At 42.8% G+C, this 19,506-nt stretch overlaps 1 protein-coding gene across 1 annotated transcript in view; it reads left to right on the plus strand.

Annotated features, from left to right (window-relative positions):
- The first annotated feature begins 2,869 nt into the window (after window positions 1–2,869).
- PRTG (protogenin) overlaps window positions 2,870–19,506 on the plus strand; it is a 115,046-nt gene continuing 98,409 nt past the window's right edge. The window contains exons 1-2 of the mRNA XM_084642456.1: window positions 2,870–3,090; window positions 5,458–5,760. Of these exons, the coding sequence (XP_084498582.1) occupies window positions 3,036–3,090; window positions 5,458–5,760 (358 nt within the window). The 5' untranslated portion in view covers window positions 2,870–3,035. The remainder of the gene's footprint in view (window positions 3,091–5,457; window positions 5,761–19,506) is intronic.

A 19,506-nucleotide genomic window follows, 5' to 3' on the forward strand; every position in this document is an offset into this window, starting at 1 on the left:
CTTGCACTCTATTGCAGACTCCCTTTCCAGTACTCACTCAAAATACACTCTGTCACCATGCACGTGGGAAACACAATTTTTAAAATGAACACATGACATTCGTTTCTCTGTCAAGAGATAGCAATTCACTAGTACATCTATACTTATGCAGCATATATAGCATATTGCATGCCCAACTAGTATGGATATAAATAGCACTGTGGAGAGTGAGGGACTGCTTACACAAGTACAGTAGGGTAGGTTCACGTCTACACGTCTGAACCTAATGGTAAATACCCTGTGCATCTATCTACACAGCCAAGCAGTACCTCCCACACTTATATAGCTATTTTTAGCAGTGCAGTGTCCTGCTACTTGCTGCCAGAGTCTTTCCCCACTGACTCCCCACTGCTGGAGCCTGTTACTACAAGCATAGATGCAGCGTGCCTTTCACTGCAGCATGTAGCTACACATAGCCTACATATCACTGCAAGTGTAGATAAGGTGTAGAATGCTCATCAGGGCTCCCAACCTCCTTGTGGCCACTGGCTGAGCATTGCGAGGCACATCCCTGCACATTCATGAGTCTCAGTAGGCTCTTTGGGGCCTCGTGCACCTACCCCCATGCCCAGAAGGCTCATTATCCCTACCCCCAGCCCTGAGATTTAGGAGGGTCCTCCAACAGCCTCCTTAGGCTCCTGAGCCCCCAAATGATCAGAATAGTCTTAGCCTCTGAGGTACTAAAATAGACTTCTCAGGCCCCACTCTGATCATCCAAAATAGACTTGGGTGGGGCAAACAAGCCCTGGAATGCTTGTGGGGATGGGATGCTCCTCAATGAGCTACCTAAGGCACAGAAGCAATATTGGGCCCCCAGTAAACCTAAAGTTTGTGTGTGTGGGGGAGGTCAGGATGGCCCCTGATGAGCCTCCTGAAGTGTGTGTTTGTGTGGGTTCCTCAATGATCCTAAGGCTTGTAGGGCTTTATTGGTTGCCTCTGATGCATCTCCAAAGGTTCTGGGGGTTCCCAGTGAAACTCGTAAGGTTATAGGAGGGTATGGAGGTGGCCACAAAGGAGTCTAGTGCTCATGGAGTCTGTGTGTGACAGTAGGAGGGTGCAGCAGCAAAAAGCATCCTCAGGCTAGGGCATGAAGTGGGGGCAAGTGCATCTTCTATGGTTTGCTAGGCATTCCTCCCTCCTGCTTGCTTTAGGAAAGGGGGACTGGGTGAGATCTGGAGGCATTGTCCTCTTCCTGGATCTCCTGAAGGTCCCAGCCTCCTGCAAAGCTTAGGGGGCTCAGCAGGTTTGTCACACCCTCCCATCCCCACAAATCTTCTGGTGGAAAATAATCCTTTTCCCATGGACAGGCCTTGTTGGCAATTGGTTCCATTTTGACATCTATCTATGAAACGAAAAGGCTTGGAGACTTACTGTTTTGTTTTGTTTTTAATGAAGGCTTGATCTCCAGCAGCTATATCATGCCCTGTACTAAGTTTGCCAGGCCCAATTACCCTCAGAGACATTCCAAATTCAAAGTTAATAACATGGAAAATTGCACTTTTATTAGCTCATCTGTAGACCTGGGCACCACCACTTTGCTAGGAGAGTTCAGTAAACTAGATTTTATCTCTTTCCTTTCTCTTCCTCACTTCCACCCCTCCTTAAACTGTGGCAATAATAAAAACATCTTTGGTTCTGATGAGTACCTACATTTTTAGTGTGTCATAATGCAGGAACCCCATATCTGATTGTCTTCAAGTTTTTCAGAAAAAATTGTACTTTAGCCCTAGGTCTAACCTACTAGTTTTGAGAATATGATATGACATTTTTATGGATTTTAAAAGGGAGGGAATAACACTAGGTTTATAATAGTTCTTATGTAGTGTTTTTCATCTGATCTCAAAGTGTTTTATAAAGGTAGGAAGCATCATTATCCCCGTTTTATGAGTAATGCACTCAGTTGAAACCTAAACTGTGGAGTGGCTACTGCCACCCAGAAAGCCAGATTCGATGTCAAGATAACATGGTTCAAACTGGTTTTAAAACGGTTGTTCATAGTGTTTCCTTTCCTTTGCCTGCTTGATAATGATGAGAACCTCAAAGCTCTGAAGGTTAATCGCATTATTAAGGAAAAATGACAGTAACACGGAATGAGGTAAAACTTGTTTCCTCATTTGTTTTTAAACAAGCCCCTCAAACAACTGTTTAGGACCAACGTGCTCTCTCTCCACTGGGGCAAGCTGTGTGCAAATGAAGAAGGGAGAATTCAGATCAGGGTGAGTGAGGTTTCCCCCCTCTAGTTTTTGAAACGTACACATGGTAATAAAAAAAAAATCCATCATCACTCGAAGGGGAGAGACTTTAAAGGCTGCCTTCAAAACTAATCCGGAGATGAGGGAGAGGGAGAGACATGGGGTCAGGTCTGGCTCTGACGGCCTGGAGATTTACAGCTTGAAACCCCTGGGGGAGCGGGGGACGGGCAGGAAAGATAGAGCCTGCGCTCGCGCCTCGCCTTCCCCACAAAAGCAGCCCGCGGGGGCCCTGGCATCACCCACCGCCCCAGGGCTAAGGTGCCCCTGGCAGGAGAGGAGTCTGCGCAGGTTCCTCGGCTGGCCGCTGACTGCAGCAGGCACGCGAGCCACTAGCCCTGACCGCAGCCGCCAGGGCAACTTGCAAGCCTGGCTCCAGGTGCATTGTCCACCCCCAGAGAGCCCCAGTGTCCCGCCCCCGTCTTCCCTCAGGGTCCCTCTTTCCCCTCCTCCCCGCGGCCCTGCCCCTCGCCCAGCTCCCAGGCCAATGGAGACTAGATGCAGAAAGTAGAGCCGGGACAGCCGCGCACTCAGGGAGGCTCTGTCCATCCCCTTTCTCCTCCCCTTGTCCATTGATCAGGGGCGCGCTCTCTCCCCTTGCACTGTGTCCGTGCGCCGGGCCTCGGCCACAGGGAAAGAGTCCGCGGGAGTGGGAATCCGCGGCGGAGGCGCGGCTCCGGCTCAGAGCGGGGAGAGGCGAGGACGCTGGGGGCGCGCGGCGGGAGCATGCCAGGCAGAGCCCACTAAATGGCGCCGGTTCCCCATCGGATGCTGCTCTGGGCGCTGATCGTCCCCATCCCAGGTGAGTCCAGGCGGGGGCGGGCTGCTTCGGCCGCAAACTTTGCAGCGCTTGCCCGGCCCCTGCATCTCCGCGGCGGGCGGGGAGCCAGCGCCGCCCTCGGGGACCTGCCCGCCCGGCGCGGAGCCTGGGCAGCCCCCGGGCGTCGGTGCGGACAGCTGGGGGGCACCGGTCCCCGCTTCTCTTTCCCCGGCCGGCCGCTGCCCTTAATGGCCGCGCTGCTGCTGTCCAGCCTCCCCCGCTCCCGTCCATTGTCCCCGGTGGCCGCCGGCCGGGAGCCCGCCTGCACGCCCGGGGTTCCTCTTCGGCCACGAGCCCGAGGGCGACGGGGCGGCTGCTGCACGGACCTTCCGCAGCCCGGGCATCCCGCGTGGGCAGCGCTCCCAGGGAGCTGGCGGGGGGTGGTGGCTGCTCTCCCCGGCCCCATCCATTGTCCCCTCTCCGGCCCTGTGCTGGGCGAGGGGGAGCGACGGGGAGGGGGACTGGGGGCTGCTACTGTCCAGTGCTCCCGGGGCAAGGGCGGGTATCCCGTGTGGGGGAGGAGGCTTTCTCCGGCCCGGCTCTCTGTGCAGCCAGGAGAACGGGGGCTGGGGCTGCGGCCGCACGTGGTTTTATTTATATTGTTCCAGCGGGGGCAGTGCCGGAGCCCGGCTCTGCCCCGCTTCCAGCCAGCCGCCGGGAAAGTTACAGAGCCGCGGGGGGGGGGCGAGCCTGGGTAGCTGCCGTTTGCTCCCGTGTAGCCAGTTACCTGCAGCGTGAAGAGGGGCCCAGGCCCGAGAGGGGCAGCGGGTGGGGGATGATTTTCAGCAGGCAAACGGAGTGGTGGGAGATGCTTTTGGGGAAGGCTGGGAGTGAATTGGGGAAGATACTATGCCAGGGGAAGCCGCCGCCAATTGAATCCTTGCACTGGCTGGCATTTTCATTCACTGCATCTGGGTTAGAGACCGTCCTGCACCTTCTTTTTTAATTGCCAGTGTCTGGCTTTCACTTTCCCGGCTCAGATCTTTGTTAGCATGAGAAAGGGATCAAAGGCGGACCCGTGATTGGAGTCACAACAGGAGAGGAGGGTGCAGGCGTAATCTGCATAGCCCGGGAGCTGCTATGAAAGGGAGCAGGCAGGAGCTCTCAGATGTGTGCGGATCCTGGGCAAATTGCATGATTGGAGGGTTCCTGGACGTTTATTGATCAGGACCCGAGAAATCTATTGCCAAGGAGTTTCTGTCCTAATCAAGAGCTGCCCATTCAGTGAGGCCCCCCCCATCTCTCTGCAGAGAGAACATATTTTTTTTATAAAGCCCCTCGCCTTTATCAGTGGAGGGGAAGCGGGATGGGTGTACGGGGACTCTTCGCTACTCATCAACTTTATCTCGATTTAGGCGTGTGTTGGGGGCGGGAGTAAGGCTGGGAAAACCTGGTTTCCTCTGCGAAGCGGTTCTTCTAACGAAATGTGTATTGGTTAATTAAACCTCCCCCACCCCATTAGACAGTAAGCGATCAATTAGTCACGCGTTTCTGGAACAGTTGGCCATACACACAAGTTGAAATAAAGGTTTGCTAATTCCTGCCTTTCCTCCCCCGCTGGGTACCAGTGGCAAGAATTACCAACTCTGGAAAATTGCATTGTTTGTATTCTAAATACCTCTGCTGAACTGCAGAAGTGAAGCAAATTGGTCAGGTTTTCTGGCAGAGTTGACATTTTGCCGCCTCCAAAACACAAGACTCCAACCCCCCGAATTTGTCACAAAAGATAAAAGTTTCTCCCACGGAAATAGGTGCAGAGGGGCCAGACACTTCTGAGGACATAGGAAAGAACCCTCTAGCTCCCAAAGACAGGGTTTTGCTAATGATTTCTTGTAAAATTAGAGTTTTATGACTTACCCTGTTCAAGATCTTTTTGACAAGCTTGTAAAATTAGCAAACAGTTTGTGCTCCCTGATTCCCCTGAAGATGATACTAATACTTTACCAGCAAAAGCTCCACATCTGTATGAGGATTATTTTATTACTCTGTTTGCAAAAGCATCAGATCTTTTTGCCTAGATTGGTGGGAATCAGGGAAAGGAGAGAGATGGAGAAAAGTTTGTTTGAATATTCAGATTCCAATTTTTTGTGCTGAATCTTGGTTATGATAACATAAATATTTAAAACTCTAATCCTGCTTTCTCATACATTTGAACAAGGAAGCAAATATTTGTGTAGTTATTTGGGGCCTGATCCTTTTGCTTCCCCAGAACACAGAGATTTTACTTCAGTGGGAGTAGCACCTGGTGCATAATTATCACACCAGTACAATTGTGATATGCTTTGCAAGACTGCTTTATGATGCTTGCATACCTGTACTTACAGACAAAAATGGTTTTATTTCTCTCAGGAGTATGGTGCTTTAGTGAGCTGTTTTTTGTAAAAGAGCCACAGGATATAACCGTCACAAGGAAGGACCCAGTGGTTTTAGATTGCCAGGCACATGGCGAAGTTCCCATTACGATCACATGGCTGAAAAATGGAGCAAAAGTTTCTGAAAATGAACGGATCTACACGTTATCCAATGGCTCTTTATACATCAGTGAGGTGGAAGGAAAAAGAGGAGAACCATCTGATGAAGGATTTTACCAGTGTTTAGCACTGAACAAATATGGGGCCATTCTCAGTCAAAAAGGTCACCTTACACTAGCAAGTAAGTTCTAGCACTTGAATCTCTTGTTTATCACAGTTACATGTAGTTACCAATTTATTAACCTGTTTCCATATTTGTGGCTTCACTACCTTTAAGACAGCACAACCCTGTATTGTTCTATGTACAAGACAGGTTAAACAAATATTACCAAAAATAAAACAAATGGATTTAATTTCTGTTAAAACCTTTGTTATTTATAATGTGTGTGAGATTATGGGCCAGATCCTTCCCTGTAACTCCACAGAAGCCATTGGAATGACACCAGGAGTTAATTTGACCCACTATTTGTGGCATTCCCTTTGGTAAAATACACTGGTAATATAAAGTTATCATGTTCTGTTTCAAACCGTTTTTAAGAATTGTTTTACAAACACTACAGTTGTAACGTTAGAATTGTTGCCTACAAGTAAGTGAAATGATAAATTTGTAAGACAGGCTTTCAATTGTTGACCAGTTCTTAAGATATCGCAAGACAGAGGAGAACCTTAATGTGTGTAAGGTGGTTTTCTAGGGTCTGAGGAGCCCTGAGGGTTGAACTCTTGAGGTGAGGCCACACTCAGACACACTCTTATAGCCAGGGAGAACTGAACTGGGTTCCTTCTGGAATTGGTTGATGCTACTATTTAACTGAACCAGAGGTCACTGTTGAGTACTGCTAGTAACTACTACTAGGGTCAGATTATTGAATGTATTTAAGCTAGGCATCCATCTGCCTCTTTAGATTCCTAAATATCCTTAAAATTCTGCCCCTGAATGTGCTGTGTTTGCAGACTAGGAACTGAACTCCGGTCTTCTGCATGACAATAAAGAGGTCTGCCACTAAGTTATCTGATTCCTTCCACATAATGTGTGTGTGTGTGTGTGTGATTTATATACTATAATCATATAAGTTATATGTACTTTCTGCTATGCTGTGTCTTTGGGAACAAAAGAAACAGCATACCAGAAAGTACATATAAACTTGTATGATTATAGTCAAGCCTCTGGTTTTCTCTGTGAAGATAGTCTTAATTTCTCCAGCAGGGTCTTCCTCTACTCATTTCCACCATGACTTCTGTGGCAGCTTAAAATAAATTCAGAACTGTGCGGTGCTACCTAATTTGAAGCTAATTAATACAATCAGTGCAGTACTCCTAGATTAATGTTATTAATTTTAATACTTTTTTTCAGAAAATTAAGCTTTCAGTTTATTTATACACCCACAATTTCACTGTGCTCTAGGATTTGATATCATTGGTTTTTAGAAGGTGTCAGGAGGAGAAGTGAAGGTTTGTGTTAGTTTAATCAGGCCTTTAGGTATTGAAGTGATGATTTTTTGGGTGTGGGGGGTATTTGACACTGGGGAAGGCATCATCTTGAGAGGGACTGAACTCTAGTTCTCTACTCTTGAAAGCAACATCTGTTGTTAGAATCCTAGAATCTCAGGGTTGGAAGGGACCTCAGGAGGTCATCTAGTCCAACCCCCTGCTCAAAGCAGGACCAATCCCCAATTTTTGCCCCAAATCCCTAAATGGCCCCCTCAAGGATTGAACTCACAACCCTGGGTTTAGCAGGCCAATGTTCAAACCACTGAGCTATCCCTCCACCCCCACTTCTAACTTCCATTTAAATAAAAAACTGATGGATAAGATATTAGGTGGATATTTCTGATAGAATGGTCAGAAGTGAAATAGTGACCGAGTTGAAACTTAAATTTGATTTTAGCATTTTTATGCATCATTGAGATGAATTGAGACAGTTTGTCTCTCTTAGAGTCATTGTTTCAGGCAGTGTATTGGCAGACTCAGGAAGACAGTGTTGCATTGGTTCACATCTGGAAGTTTTTGTTTTCTTAACAACCAGAGGGAGCAAGACTTAACTTTAAAAAAGCTTAGATTCATCAGGAGGTGATGGATCCTGTGTCTAGACCTGTAGACTTTCAGAAAATCCAGGGCATTGTTTAATACAGGGCACTTCCAGAAGAGTGGTGTGGCATCATGCACCCTGAAAGATATTAGTATAAGACTCCTGGAGTTTCTTGTTGGAGTCTGTATTAAGAGAGTATTTAACTTTAGTATTAAATCCAGATGAAACATTACTTCTTCAAAAGGTAATTTTGTTTGTGATAAATCTTTATTCAAGACTTTAACAAGTGAAAAGTTGTGACTAACTGATTTGAGTTGTGGAATGGCATTCTTGTTTTACTGGTTGTGCTTTCCTCTTTTCTTTTTACTAAAAAAAATTAAGATTCTTCCCTTGGAAAAAATGTGTTTTGTCTATTTTGTTTAAAGCTGTCCTATTCATTGACAAAACTGGAAGAGATACTGGATTTCTAGATGAATGTTTTTTAAAAAGGCAAGTGGGTACAGTGATTGTAATAGGTGTTAGCTGCATATAGATGATTATTTTAAATAATAGCTAAACATGATGTAATCTTGTGTTGAAATGTGTTCCTTGTCATAGTGCAGTCTTACTACTTGAAATGTCAGTCTGTTATTAGCCCATGAAATAAGGTGATAACTGATATTGTTATATTTTGAAACCCATATAAAATGGATGCAAAACTGTTTTAAAGCCCCCTTTTCATAAGGATTCTATCTACTAACAGGATCTGAATGAACTGCCCGCATTCTGAACTTATGAAAATAAAGTTTTGTGGGGTGTGTAGTTTTTCAAATCATTGTATTTCAGAGCAGTTGTCAGTTGCTGTAAAAGCAAATGACTTTATCTTGTGATCAAGGTAAAGAAGGAACTATATATATTAAACAGGTGGAGAATAGGCATTAAATGGGCATTCTTTCTTTGGAGGAAAAAAAAGAAAATGCTGTCTTAGCTACTGGTAGCAGCAGGGTGCAAGGATGTTCTTTTACTTTGCATTGTCATAGCTTTCACCAGCAAGCTTATCTTTTGCTTCAGAAGTGTAATACTTCGTGTTGCATTTGGAAACCTAAAACTTTAATCTGTCCAAGAGTTTAAGATCTGAACACACAAGGAGATCAGGTCTTGGTTTCTAAAGTTAGGAACTGGAAGCTGAAGGTTGCACTCTAGGCAAGAATTCCATTATTCATGTGCAAATTAAGAATTCACAGGGTTAAAAGGTTAGAAACTGGCCAGGATGAGGTTTACCCTTGTGATAAAGAGCAGATGACCCTCATTCATTGGCCAAAGCTTTCATGTAGCTCCTCTGCAAAGTTAGTGATTGCCATGAATTGTTCTTGAGGAATGCAGAAATTCAAATGTGAGCAGGCCTTTCCTTAAGTGTCACTATGGAGCCTTATCTCATGAGCACATCAGAGCAGGTCTGCAGGGACAAGGTTCCTCCCTAGAGGCCCCAAGGCTTTGCTTTCCTGTTGTTCATCCATGCACAAAAGAATTTGACTAATTTAGTTTTTTCCAGAAGATCCCCCTACTCTTTTTTTTTTTTTAAAGGATACTCTTGAGTTAAGATATCAGTTAGGTAAAAATAAATATTATTTTTGGTTGATGTTTGTAGTTACTTCCAGTTTAGGGTAATTGAAGTGTGGGGGAAGGGGAGAAGGAGATTCCTTCTGCAGCATAATTCTTTGTGAGGTGCCATGTGTGAGGAAAATGCTAATACCTGAAGATTTAAATAGTTTATTCAAAGTTCAGCCCATCCCTGCTATTTCTAGCAGGATTCCCACTGCCAAAATACCAAAGCAGTATTATATGGATAACTTCTCAAAGTTTTTTTTTTTGGTACCGCGACAACCAGTCAAAAGTAACACAAACCTAGACTTTGTAAACTTGAAATGCTAAAATGGGAATAAAATTTCACAGTGCAGAGTTGTATGAACTGTCTGAAAATACATCTGTTGCAACAAAGTTAGTCGTGAGATAACATGGCATTAGGAAAAAGTGGAGGAGGAGGATTGTGTTCTGAAGTCAGTAAAGCTGGCTGTTAAGTAGTGATTGGGCAGGATGCTAATTGTTTATTTCCTTTCCACAAAAGGTGGAAATTGAAGTCTTAAGATGGATGGAGGGGGCACATACAGCTGCCTGGAACATTCTGAGATAACCCCTTTTTCTCAGCTTGTAGGCTTCAGCTGAATTGATCTTAAACGCCCGATTTTAAATCAAACGGAAACAAACGTAATTTTTCCACAGTTAACATGCTTGTTTCTATGTTACATGAGAATGAAAGGTTACACAAGCGGTAGGTTGACTGAATATTAAACATGTCTTAACACTATGATTTAATTCCTGTGAGCACAACAGTAATCTCATGTTGACTTGCAGCTCATGAGCTGCAGATCCTTTTGAACTTATCAGGCTAAACTTTGCATCAGTGACATAAATTTAAAATTTTGATTGACCACTACAAACAGTGAGGTGCCTGTAACCTCTTATTTACTTCTAGTCACATTACAGTGGGATTAGGTAATGCTGTTTGCCAGTGTTTTTAATGCAACCTTTTGCTTTCAGTTTTTAAACATTTTGACTACTTAAAAGAGCAGTGAGCTGAATGTTGATGAATGTGTATCCACACTGAAAACATTTCCCCTGTTATAAAAACAAAATTTATACGTGGATTTAGAAAATACTTTTATAAAGGCATTTACAGCAATCCAATGTTATTTCATTTTGTATATCACTTTACTTTCAAACTACCTTCAAAACGTTATTAATATCATACATATACTAGTAACAAGTGATGAGGTACAAGTATAGAAGAAAAGAGATGGTTTTCAACTGAGGTTGTTATAACTGCAGATGGCAGGAGCTCTAGAAGAGAACACTCCTGTAATAAGAGTAGTATGAAGGTACTAATTCTGAAACATTTAGGATTACAGACTGGCTGAATGCTTTTTTCTTTTTAATTCCACGGTTGCAGACATATTGGTTAGTAGGTTTTCTCAGCATGCATCTCTAGGAGAATACACCTTGCTAGAAACAAAAGTGGGTGGTCAGCCCTTGAGATAGTCTGATTTTGATATTTGTGGAGGGAGAAGGAACTAGAGTTGTCCCAGTGTTTTGCCTCCTGCAAGTGAATTTGGTCACGTGGCAATGGTAAATAATTACAAAGGAGTTTGTTCCTAATAAAAGTTCCTGGATCAGTGTTAGACAAATGAGAAACCGATACTGACACTTTCCCGCCCGGCTTTGCTGTACAGCTTCATTCTGGAACCTTCCCCAGCCACCTTTCAAAGCTTTTTCCCCCCCTGCAACCATTTAAAAGAAATAGTACACCCATTCTTTCAAGTTGCGATATCAGACCAGCACTAATTAGCCTTGTGCACTAGGAAACTTCTTACCCCTTTTTCAGCAATGATTTAGCTGCACTGGTCTTACGAACCACATATGCTCTAGTGTGAACTGAATGCTGGGGGTTTTGCCAGTGTCCTTGCCAAAAACAGGCAAGGCAATGCCTATTTTAGATGCACTCTTACAGTGTCTTTTTCTTCTGCATCCCTATTGGAGAAGCATGGGTGGTATAGTTGTGTGCATAACTGTCGTCCAAGCAGTTGACCTGGGTTCATTTCCTGGCTAATGCAGTAGTATATCTCCTTTGGAGAAATATGGTTTTGGTGAGTTTTCACAACAGTTGAATTTTAATTTTGTGTTAAAATGCCTCAGTTTGGCATTTCTGGCTGACCTTGCTCTCCTTTTCAGCTAGTAAATTCAAGGCTATGTTGTTATGTATTATACATGTAAGGTGATAAAAGTAGTAAATAGTTTTACAGGCTCCTTTTTAAAGGAGCACTCACTTTTATTGGCAGCTTGCCTAGAAGCTAATAAAATCTTCATGTACCTGAGAAATGTAGCCCAGTACCACTCTTTCCTTGTGCAGTTGCTCAGAGCTATGACTCTGTCACTTGCATAAGTTCCATGTGTGACCGTTGCTCTAAACTGCAAGACTTTTTATTGCAAAGCAATGCACTGAAGCAAGGGATGGTGCTCTACTTACAAGTCTTCCTTTGCTTCTTGTAGGAATTGTTGAAAGGGTATTCAGCATGGCTCCCTTTTGTCAGCCAGCTCTGATTATTCTAAAGAAAAGGGTCTCTGAGCAGTTGTTTGCCTAGATACTTGTTGTCACATCTTCACAATTTAACAGCTGGGCCTATTGATGGAGTGCAGAACAATTTAAAACAATGACAAAAGAGAATCTTCAGGAAAGAGCTTAAAATTATTAAGTATTTTAATACAGAAACATGGTGATTTCTCTTGTTGGAAATTTCCTTTTTTAAAAGTAAATATGGAATGCCTTCATCTACTACATTTTATATCTAGAATTTTGGAGATTAATCTTTTGTTTCAGTTTTGTATTGTTTTTGTTATTCCTTCAATAGGCCCAGCTGTTAAATTGGGATTGATTACTTCCAGTCTTTATAACTGGTAATTGCCACCTAAGTGAAAAAGTAATCAACAATGTAAACTTCTTAGCATTTTGTTGAGCAAGTGTGGGTTGTATGGTCAGCATTAGTTACTAGAGTCAGCCTTTAGGAAGCTCTTAAGGAGCAGCAATCCCAATTTTTAAATCTGATAGTCTCTACAACAAAGTTAGGGGAGGGGAAAAACTGGTATTATGTCTAACTACTTAAAAACCAGCTGATATTTGGAGTCTGTGGGTAGACCTAATAACCTGAACTCAAACTGGAACAACTTTTTGTTTTGCATTATTCATTGCACTCATAATATTCTCACATAATTCTACATAACACATGTTTTTTACAAAAGATAAACAGCTGATACATGAAGGAGATGGAGTTGAAACTGCAGCACAACAGGGGGGCAGTACTTGATTAAAATGATTAGCTTCATCATTCCAACCCTTGCTAATTTATTGTCATTCTTAAGTCTAATCAGAGGATCTTGAGGGGCGGGGAGGTGCTTTGTGTCATGTTAGAAAGGAGAAAGCAAACATTTCTAGTGAAGGCTCAGCACTCATATGAAGTATTTCCTTTACTACTTAACTAGCTTTTATATGTATTGTCTCTTAACTCTCAACAGTCTTTAAAGACCAAATTCTTAATATCTTATCTAGTGGGGCCAAATTTAAAATAAAAAGCTTTCTCCCCTCCCCTTTCTAGAAAATTTACCCATTACCCACTGTGGTTTTTTACGACATGAACATTTGCAAAGGGAAGATAAATGAAGTGACATCTGGATAATACCATCATTGTGCAGGGTCCTATTTTAAAATGCTTATTCCTCAACTGCCTGACTTTGTTGGGCCTGCTGGGAAGGTATTTTTGACATATTGGTGCAATTGTAACATGGAAGAATCAGATGTGGAATTTTTTTTTTTAAATGCACTTAAGGTCTGCCTTGTACTTATTAAGATTATTTAGACCATTCTCGCTGTAGTAACCTAAAAATGTTAGAATCTGAAATCTTTGTGTTAATGGGAAATGATTCCAAGGCGACTTTTAACCTTTTTAGATCAATAATGAAAAACATTCTTGTCCTGTACAACATTTAAAACTCCTGCCTAGGAATCCTCCTCCTATCTCCCGTACCTTTGTTCTCCAGTCTTATTTGGTAAAACATAAATAATAACATGAAACAACATACTTTTTAGAATTAATTCAGTCATTTTGGGAACAATTAAAAATTGCAGAGTCACAGTGATTTTGATCTTGTTTGGTGGGGTGAGTGGGAGAGAGGTGGCATTGGAAGTTTAGAACATTCCATAAGAAGTGGAAAAGGCAAAACCACTCTTTGAGAGTCCACCTATGCAGGTCAGATTGCAGGTTCGGGACCTAAACTGGTATAAACATGCAGCATGTTTTGCTAGACCAGTGGTCTCCAATCTTTTTACGTGCAAGGTCACTTTTTGAATTTAAGTGCAACCCAGGATCTACCCTGCTCCTTCGCTGAGGTCCTGCCACTTTCCTGGAGCCCCGCCCCGCCCCACTCCCTACATCCTCCCTCCATCTGTTGCTTGCTTTCCCCCACCCTCATTCACTTTCACTGGGCTGGGGCAGGGGGTTGGGGTGTGTGGGGGGGTGGGCTCTGGGAGGTAGTTTGATGCAGGAGGGGGCTCAGGGCTGGGGCAGGGGTTCGGGGTGCAGGAAGGGGTTCGGGGTGCAGGAGAGGGTATGGGGTGCTGGTTCTGGGAGGGAGCTCAGAGCTGGGGGTTGGGGTGCAGGCTCCTGGTCGGCAGCACAGCGGGGCTAAGGCAGGCTCCCTGCCTGCTCCAGCCCCACTCTCCTCCCGGAAGTGGCCAACACACCCCTGGGGTCCCTGGGTGGGAGCATGTGGCTGTGCACGCTGCTCCTGCTTGCGAGCACAGCCTCCGCAGCTCCCATTGGCCATAGTTCCTTGTTTCCTGCCAATGGAAGCTGCAGGGGCAGTGCTTGTAGGCAGGAGCAGTGCGTGGAGACCCCTGCACCCTCACCCCCAGGGCCGCGGGAACGTGCTGGCCGCTTCTGGGAGAGGCATGGGGCCAGGGCAGGGAGCCTGCCTTTGCGGCGCTGCACTTTTAGTGGCTGGAGATCGTGATGAACAGGCAGAGGCTCCAGGATCGACCAGTCGATCATGATCTACACGTTGGTGACCACTGTGCTAGACTGTCTAAGCATCTAAGGCCTGTTTTTTCAAATGTGCTGCTTTGTCCATGCTACCAACTTCAAATTTGGCTGTATGCTCCAGGGTGCATGTGGAATAAAATTTAAATCTGTGATCTATTTATTACTCAAGTAGATATTTTTGTGTGTTGAGTTTTCAAATATGCATTTTTCCCCCTGTTCAATCCACAGTAGCACATTTTGTTTTTAACTGGCATGGTTCAGGACACTACAAATTCTTTGGAGTCTCTATATTCTAGTTATGTAGTAAGGAGGAAAGTTTCTAGTACTAAAAATACATCTTTCCCCATATTTCTAACACACATACAAATAGCAATCCATCTGTAACTTTAGTGGGTGAGTGGCAGCTGAGATGGAGAGGTTGAAGGATAATACAGGTCTGAGTCTATAAGATGGAGAATGCCTTTTTGTAGATAGTAGAACCGTCAGGGAATTAGCAGGTTAGCAGTTACATGTATCCTTTCCACCTTATGCTAACATCAGCAGTAGCATGTGGTACTAAAGGCCCTCTTGATTACTAGATGTCAAGATTGCAGAAGGGTGCGTGGAGAGATGGGGCATTGGAAGTTAGTCTCTCCTTTTCCATTCTTTTTAGAATATACTTGGTCTTGTAGTGAATGCTGAACATTACATTAAATCTAGTCTAAAATATTGACAGTAATAATCTGTAAACCACAGACATGCAATTTGACAATCCCTCTAAGGCTTGCTCCCTGTGAATGACTTTCTTTATGACAAATTTCAGTGAGAAATGATATAATTTTCTTATGCAGCCATCCCTGCTGGTCTCTTCAGCCAATAAGAATTAGGAAGCCTTTTCTATAGATATACTGACCAAAAATATTCCCTAGAAAAACCTTTCCTTCAAAAAACAAAACTGTAGAGCTTTGCAATTATGCTTTAATTGTTATGATAGTCAAATGCTAAGTATGTTCCTAGTTCACAGTGGGATCAAGACCATGTTAGCTACAGCTATGTTTAAATATGATTGTCCCTAGTAGGGTTCTCTGGTATAATTTCTCTGAGCAAAGTGGAGCAGGATTTTGTTGGTGAAATCTGGTGAAAAGGATGCACTACGCTAGCAGGGAAGGTGTCTTCGCTGTGACTTGGCTGCTTACCACAATTGCTGGGGGGGGGCGGGGGAATCCCTGTCCATATTAGGTATTGAAACCAGGCTAGAATACTGAATTCAAGCCTGGTTGTAGCATGGTTCTGATCTCAGTGTGGATATGACCATAGAAAAACCATTATCATTTCTCTGACTCTTATTCAGGTCAAGAACCTCTGCACCAAGACTCTGATGCAGAAAAGCCCTGAAGCACATGCTTAAGTCCGTTCCTGTTGAGGACATCTCTTAAAAATAAATAAAAGAATAAACTTTTAAATCCTGTGCTTAAGTGCTGTCCCAAATAGGGATGCTTTTCTGAATCTTAGCTTAATTCTGACACTGCTGTTCAGATATTTTATGTGCTCAGAATGATAGAGGTGCTTAACTCTAATCACAATTTATAGTAATTGGCATAATGCTGCAAAAGCAGAGAATGTTAACCAGTTCGATACAGTTAAACCACATTTCTGAGTCCAATATACTCACTTAGTTCAATTAAGTCGGTGGTCCCCAGACTGCGGGGTCTGCCTCCCTACAGGGGCATAGAGGACCATTGGTGGCAGCTCCCATGGGGGTCGGGGAAGGAGCACCACCCATCTGTGCTCTGCCCCGAGCCGTGGCCCCACTCCCGGCCCCAACTGCAGTTCCCAGAGAAAGGCGGGGGTGGGTGGGGCCAGGACAGATTCCATTATGGGTCGGGGTGGGGGGCGGGCATGATGAAAAGAGTTTGGGGACCACTGCACTAAGTACTAGAATTGTAATTTTGATATTAATGACAGTAAGACTTTGTGTTGAGAAGATGCATGTTAGTCTGGGGAACTGTAGTGTCATTTTCAAAGTGTGTGAGTGTGTGTTTTTTCCCCCTATGAAAAACAGTTTTGAAATAAATAACCAGTCTGATTGGCCAGAGGGAGGGAAGGAGTACACCAAAGTTATTACAAGCATTGAACATGTCATCTGTTGTCCTTTTAATATATAGCTAGAGGGAAGTTAAACTAATTCATAGGAGACTGTGATGTGTATCTTTATACACTCTGATGGGTGAATGTGAAAGCTGAAAGGGATTACATGGATAGAAGCAGTTTTATAATTCCTGATTGATTTTCAGTGTCTCCAGATTAGATTCCTTTGCGCATTGATTGATTACGTTTGTTTTCATTTCAGGAAAAGTAATTCTGTGTGTCAGAACTTTTCTCATGCAAGAAAAGTTAATGTTTGTTAATTTCATTGGCAAATGGATAGAATTATCAGAGCTTCTTAGTAGACACATCACAGAAGAGAGAGCTGCAGCTCATTTACAGCCTTGTGTGACTTCACTGTTCAGATCTGCCAAAGATTTTGCTCCTCAGGCAAAAAGAGTTTAGGTTTTGATTCCAGATTCACCTTTGACCATGTGGGACTGAGTAGTACCTGAAGAACTGGGAAGAGAAAAACAACTGGCCTTTATTTCTTAAATCTCCTTAAGCCTCGAGGCAGTATTGAGCAAGTATGAGGTGGTAATGGTCAGCCCTATGTTCTCCAGCATTGCCTCTATAGGGACCCTCCATCAGCCTATCAGTGAGGGGGTACTATCTGCTCTTCTGTAAAATTGTGGCTTGTTACTCATTTCCTGTGTGCATTAAAATAACTAAAAAGAAAAGGAGTACTTGTGGCACCTTAGAGACTAACCAATTTATTTGAGCATAAGCTTTCGTGAGTTACAGCTCACTTCATCGTAGCTCATGAAAGCTTATGCTCAAATAAATTTGTTAGTCTCTAAGGTGCCACAAGTACTTCTTTTCTTTTTGCGAATACAGACTAACACGGTTGCTACTCTGAAACCTGTCATCATAAAAGCAGGGAGTCCAGTGTTGTAAATTTCCTTCTGATCTGTGTTCCCACCTCAGTTGTTTAACATCCTTCCATCTCTGTTCTCATTTCTTTTCCCCATCAGCTTTGTTTTATAAAGTCTCCTCTCTCTCTTCTTTTGCTCTGTTCCTTGATTTCCCTGCCATTTCCTAATTGTCATGCCTGATGCACATCAATCCTTCTACAGGCAGTCAGGTTTTTAAAATATTCTACGTAGTCTGTACTTCGTTTTTGATTTTTTTCAAACCTGAATGTGTTTTGCCTCCCTTTCTCCCAATGTGTGTTTCAGCAATTTAAGAAACAGCATTTTCTAATGACTGGGAGGAGGTGCTCTTTTTCTGCAGACTTATTTGCACAGCTGTGATAGAGGGGGGGTTAGGAGACACATGGAGGTCAAATTTGCCCCCAAATTTAGACTTAGTAAAAAACTAAGCATTTGCAAAACCTAAAACTAATAGAAAATTTCATCCTTTTTTTAAATTAATGGATACATTTTATTTAAGAAATATTCTTTTGCCTAGTACTAGCGTGTGAGAACCTTGCAGTAAAATTAAGCGGTAACTAATTGTAAACTACGGTGAGATTGTTTACATTTTCTAAACTGAGAGATGTGCAGAAAGTGAAAAACAGTGGAAAATGTTACTTTAATTTTGTAAAAGCTAGTTTCAGCTTTAATAATCTACACTGATGTCATAACACAGGAAAGGACACTTGTTTTTTTAAATATATATGATTTTTCTCCTGGCAATGCTACTTTCAAGGTTGAAGAGCTAACAGTTAGAAACACTTTTATCCTTTGAATCTTTCCCAGCACTGGTCCCTTGCTTAGGTCCAATTAAAGGAAATACTTGAGCATATGCTTAAATCCATTCCTATTCAGGAAAACATGTAAGCATGTGTTTTAAAGTTCCATTGACTTCAGTGGAATTTAAACTCAAGCTTAAAGTTAAGCACATGCTTGAGTGTTTCCCTGAATAGGGCTGCTTTCCTGAGTTGGGGCCTTAAGCTCTGTTCTAATGTTGGAATTTAGTAGGCTTCTGAAAAGACTCGATCCAATGTCTATGGAAGTGTTGCCACTGACTTCATTCTGTGTAATAGCCCCTAAATGAATGACTTTGTTACGTTTATAAGGCCACTCTTCATATTCCGTAGAAAAAAGATCTTTCTAGGCTGAGGTTTGAATGTTCCCATCTATTGAATTAACCCTGGAAATATTAGAGAAAACTGCCTATTTAGTTTTTACACTGCTGTTACCTTCAGGGATTTTAAAGCTTGCAAGTGCCAGTACAACCCAGGGTTATTCAGTGGCAGTTAGATCTGTTTTAAGGCTGTTTTTGCTCTTTTGGTGAGATTTCTCAAAGATGGGTCACAGGCCCAGATTTTTGTTTGTCATGGTAAGATGATCATTTTTACACCAGATATTGACTACAATTAAAGAGAAGGCCACTTTGTTCTTTTTATGCATATTTTAAAGAATACCAGATATTACCAAGTGTTGTGTGTTGTGGGATTTCTCACTTTTCTTTTTATATTTTAAAATATTTATCATGTTATTTGAAAAGAGAGTAGTTTACACTTTTAATCAAATATGAAGCTCCTTTTTAAACATGAAAAAGAGTTTTAAAGAACTTTTTGATTCACTTGTGCTTTTGTAGGCTTCAGTAGATTGATAAGCGTTCAGGTAATTTATCGGCCGATTTAGTTATTTAACTAGTGTAAATGTTAAATTACCATTATTCTCTGCATTGTGGCCTCTGGTAAATCCTTAATAACTGTAACATGTGCCTCAGGCAGAGCTGTGCATTATGTATGCTCTTTGTAAATAGAATTCATTGAGTTTATGAAGCCGTTGACAGACATTCATCATTTTGTTCATTAAACTTGTCTGTGACATCCGGCAAATTGATGTTAACTAGAAATATTCTTTGAGAGTTTTGGCACAACTCAGTCATTTTGCCTGAGGAGAGAGAAACGTTGTATAAAGCATGTCCCAAATTACAAGGGTGAGACGTCTTTGTTTTAATAAATAAATAAATGAGCACGTGACAAGTTTTTTTTGTTTTTTTTTAAACTCATGTATGTGAGCCACTGAGTGGCTCAGCTGTCAAACAGATTTATCATTGATCTCCAATGGAGGCTGAAAATGGACACACTCATATTATTTCAACCTATCTGTGCCAGGAAAGCAACTCATCCATTTCACTTTATTGCACTGTTGTAAAAATTGGCATACCCCAAGTACACAGTTCTCCACATGCAATG

Source organism: Lepidochelys olivacea, assembly GCF_965140295.1.
Source record: "Lepidochelys olivacea isolate rLepOli2 genome assembly, chromosome: 10".
Classification (NCBI taxonomy): Eukaryota; Metazoa; Chordata; order Testudines; family Cheloniidae; genus Lepidochelys; species Lepidochelys olivacea.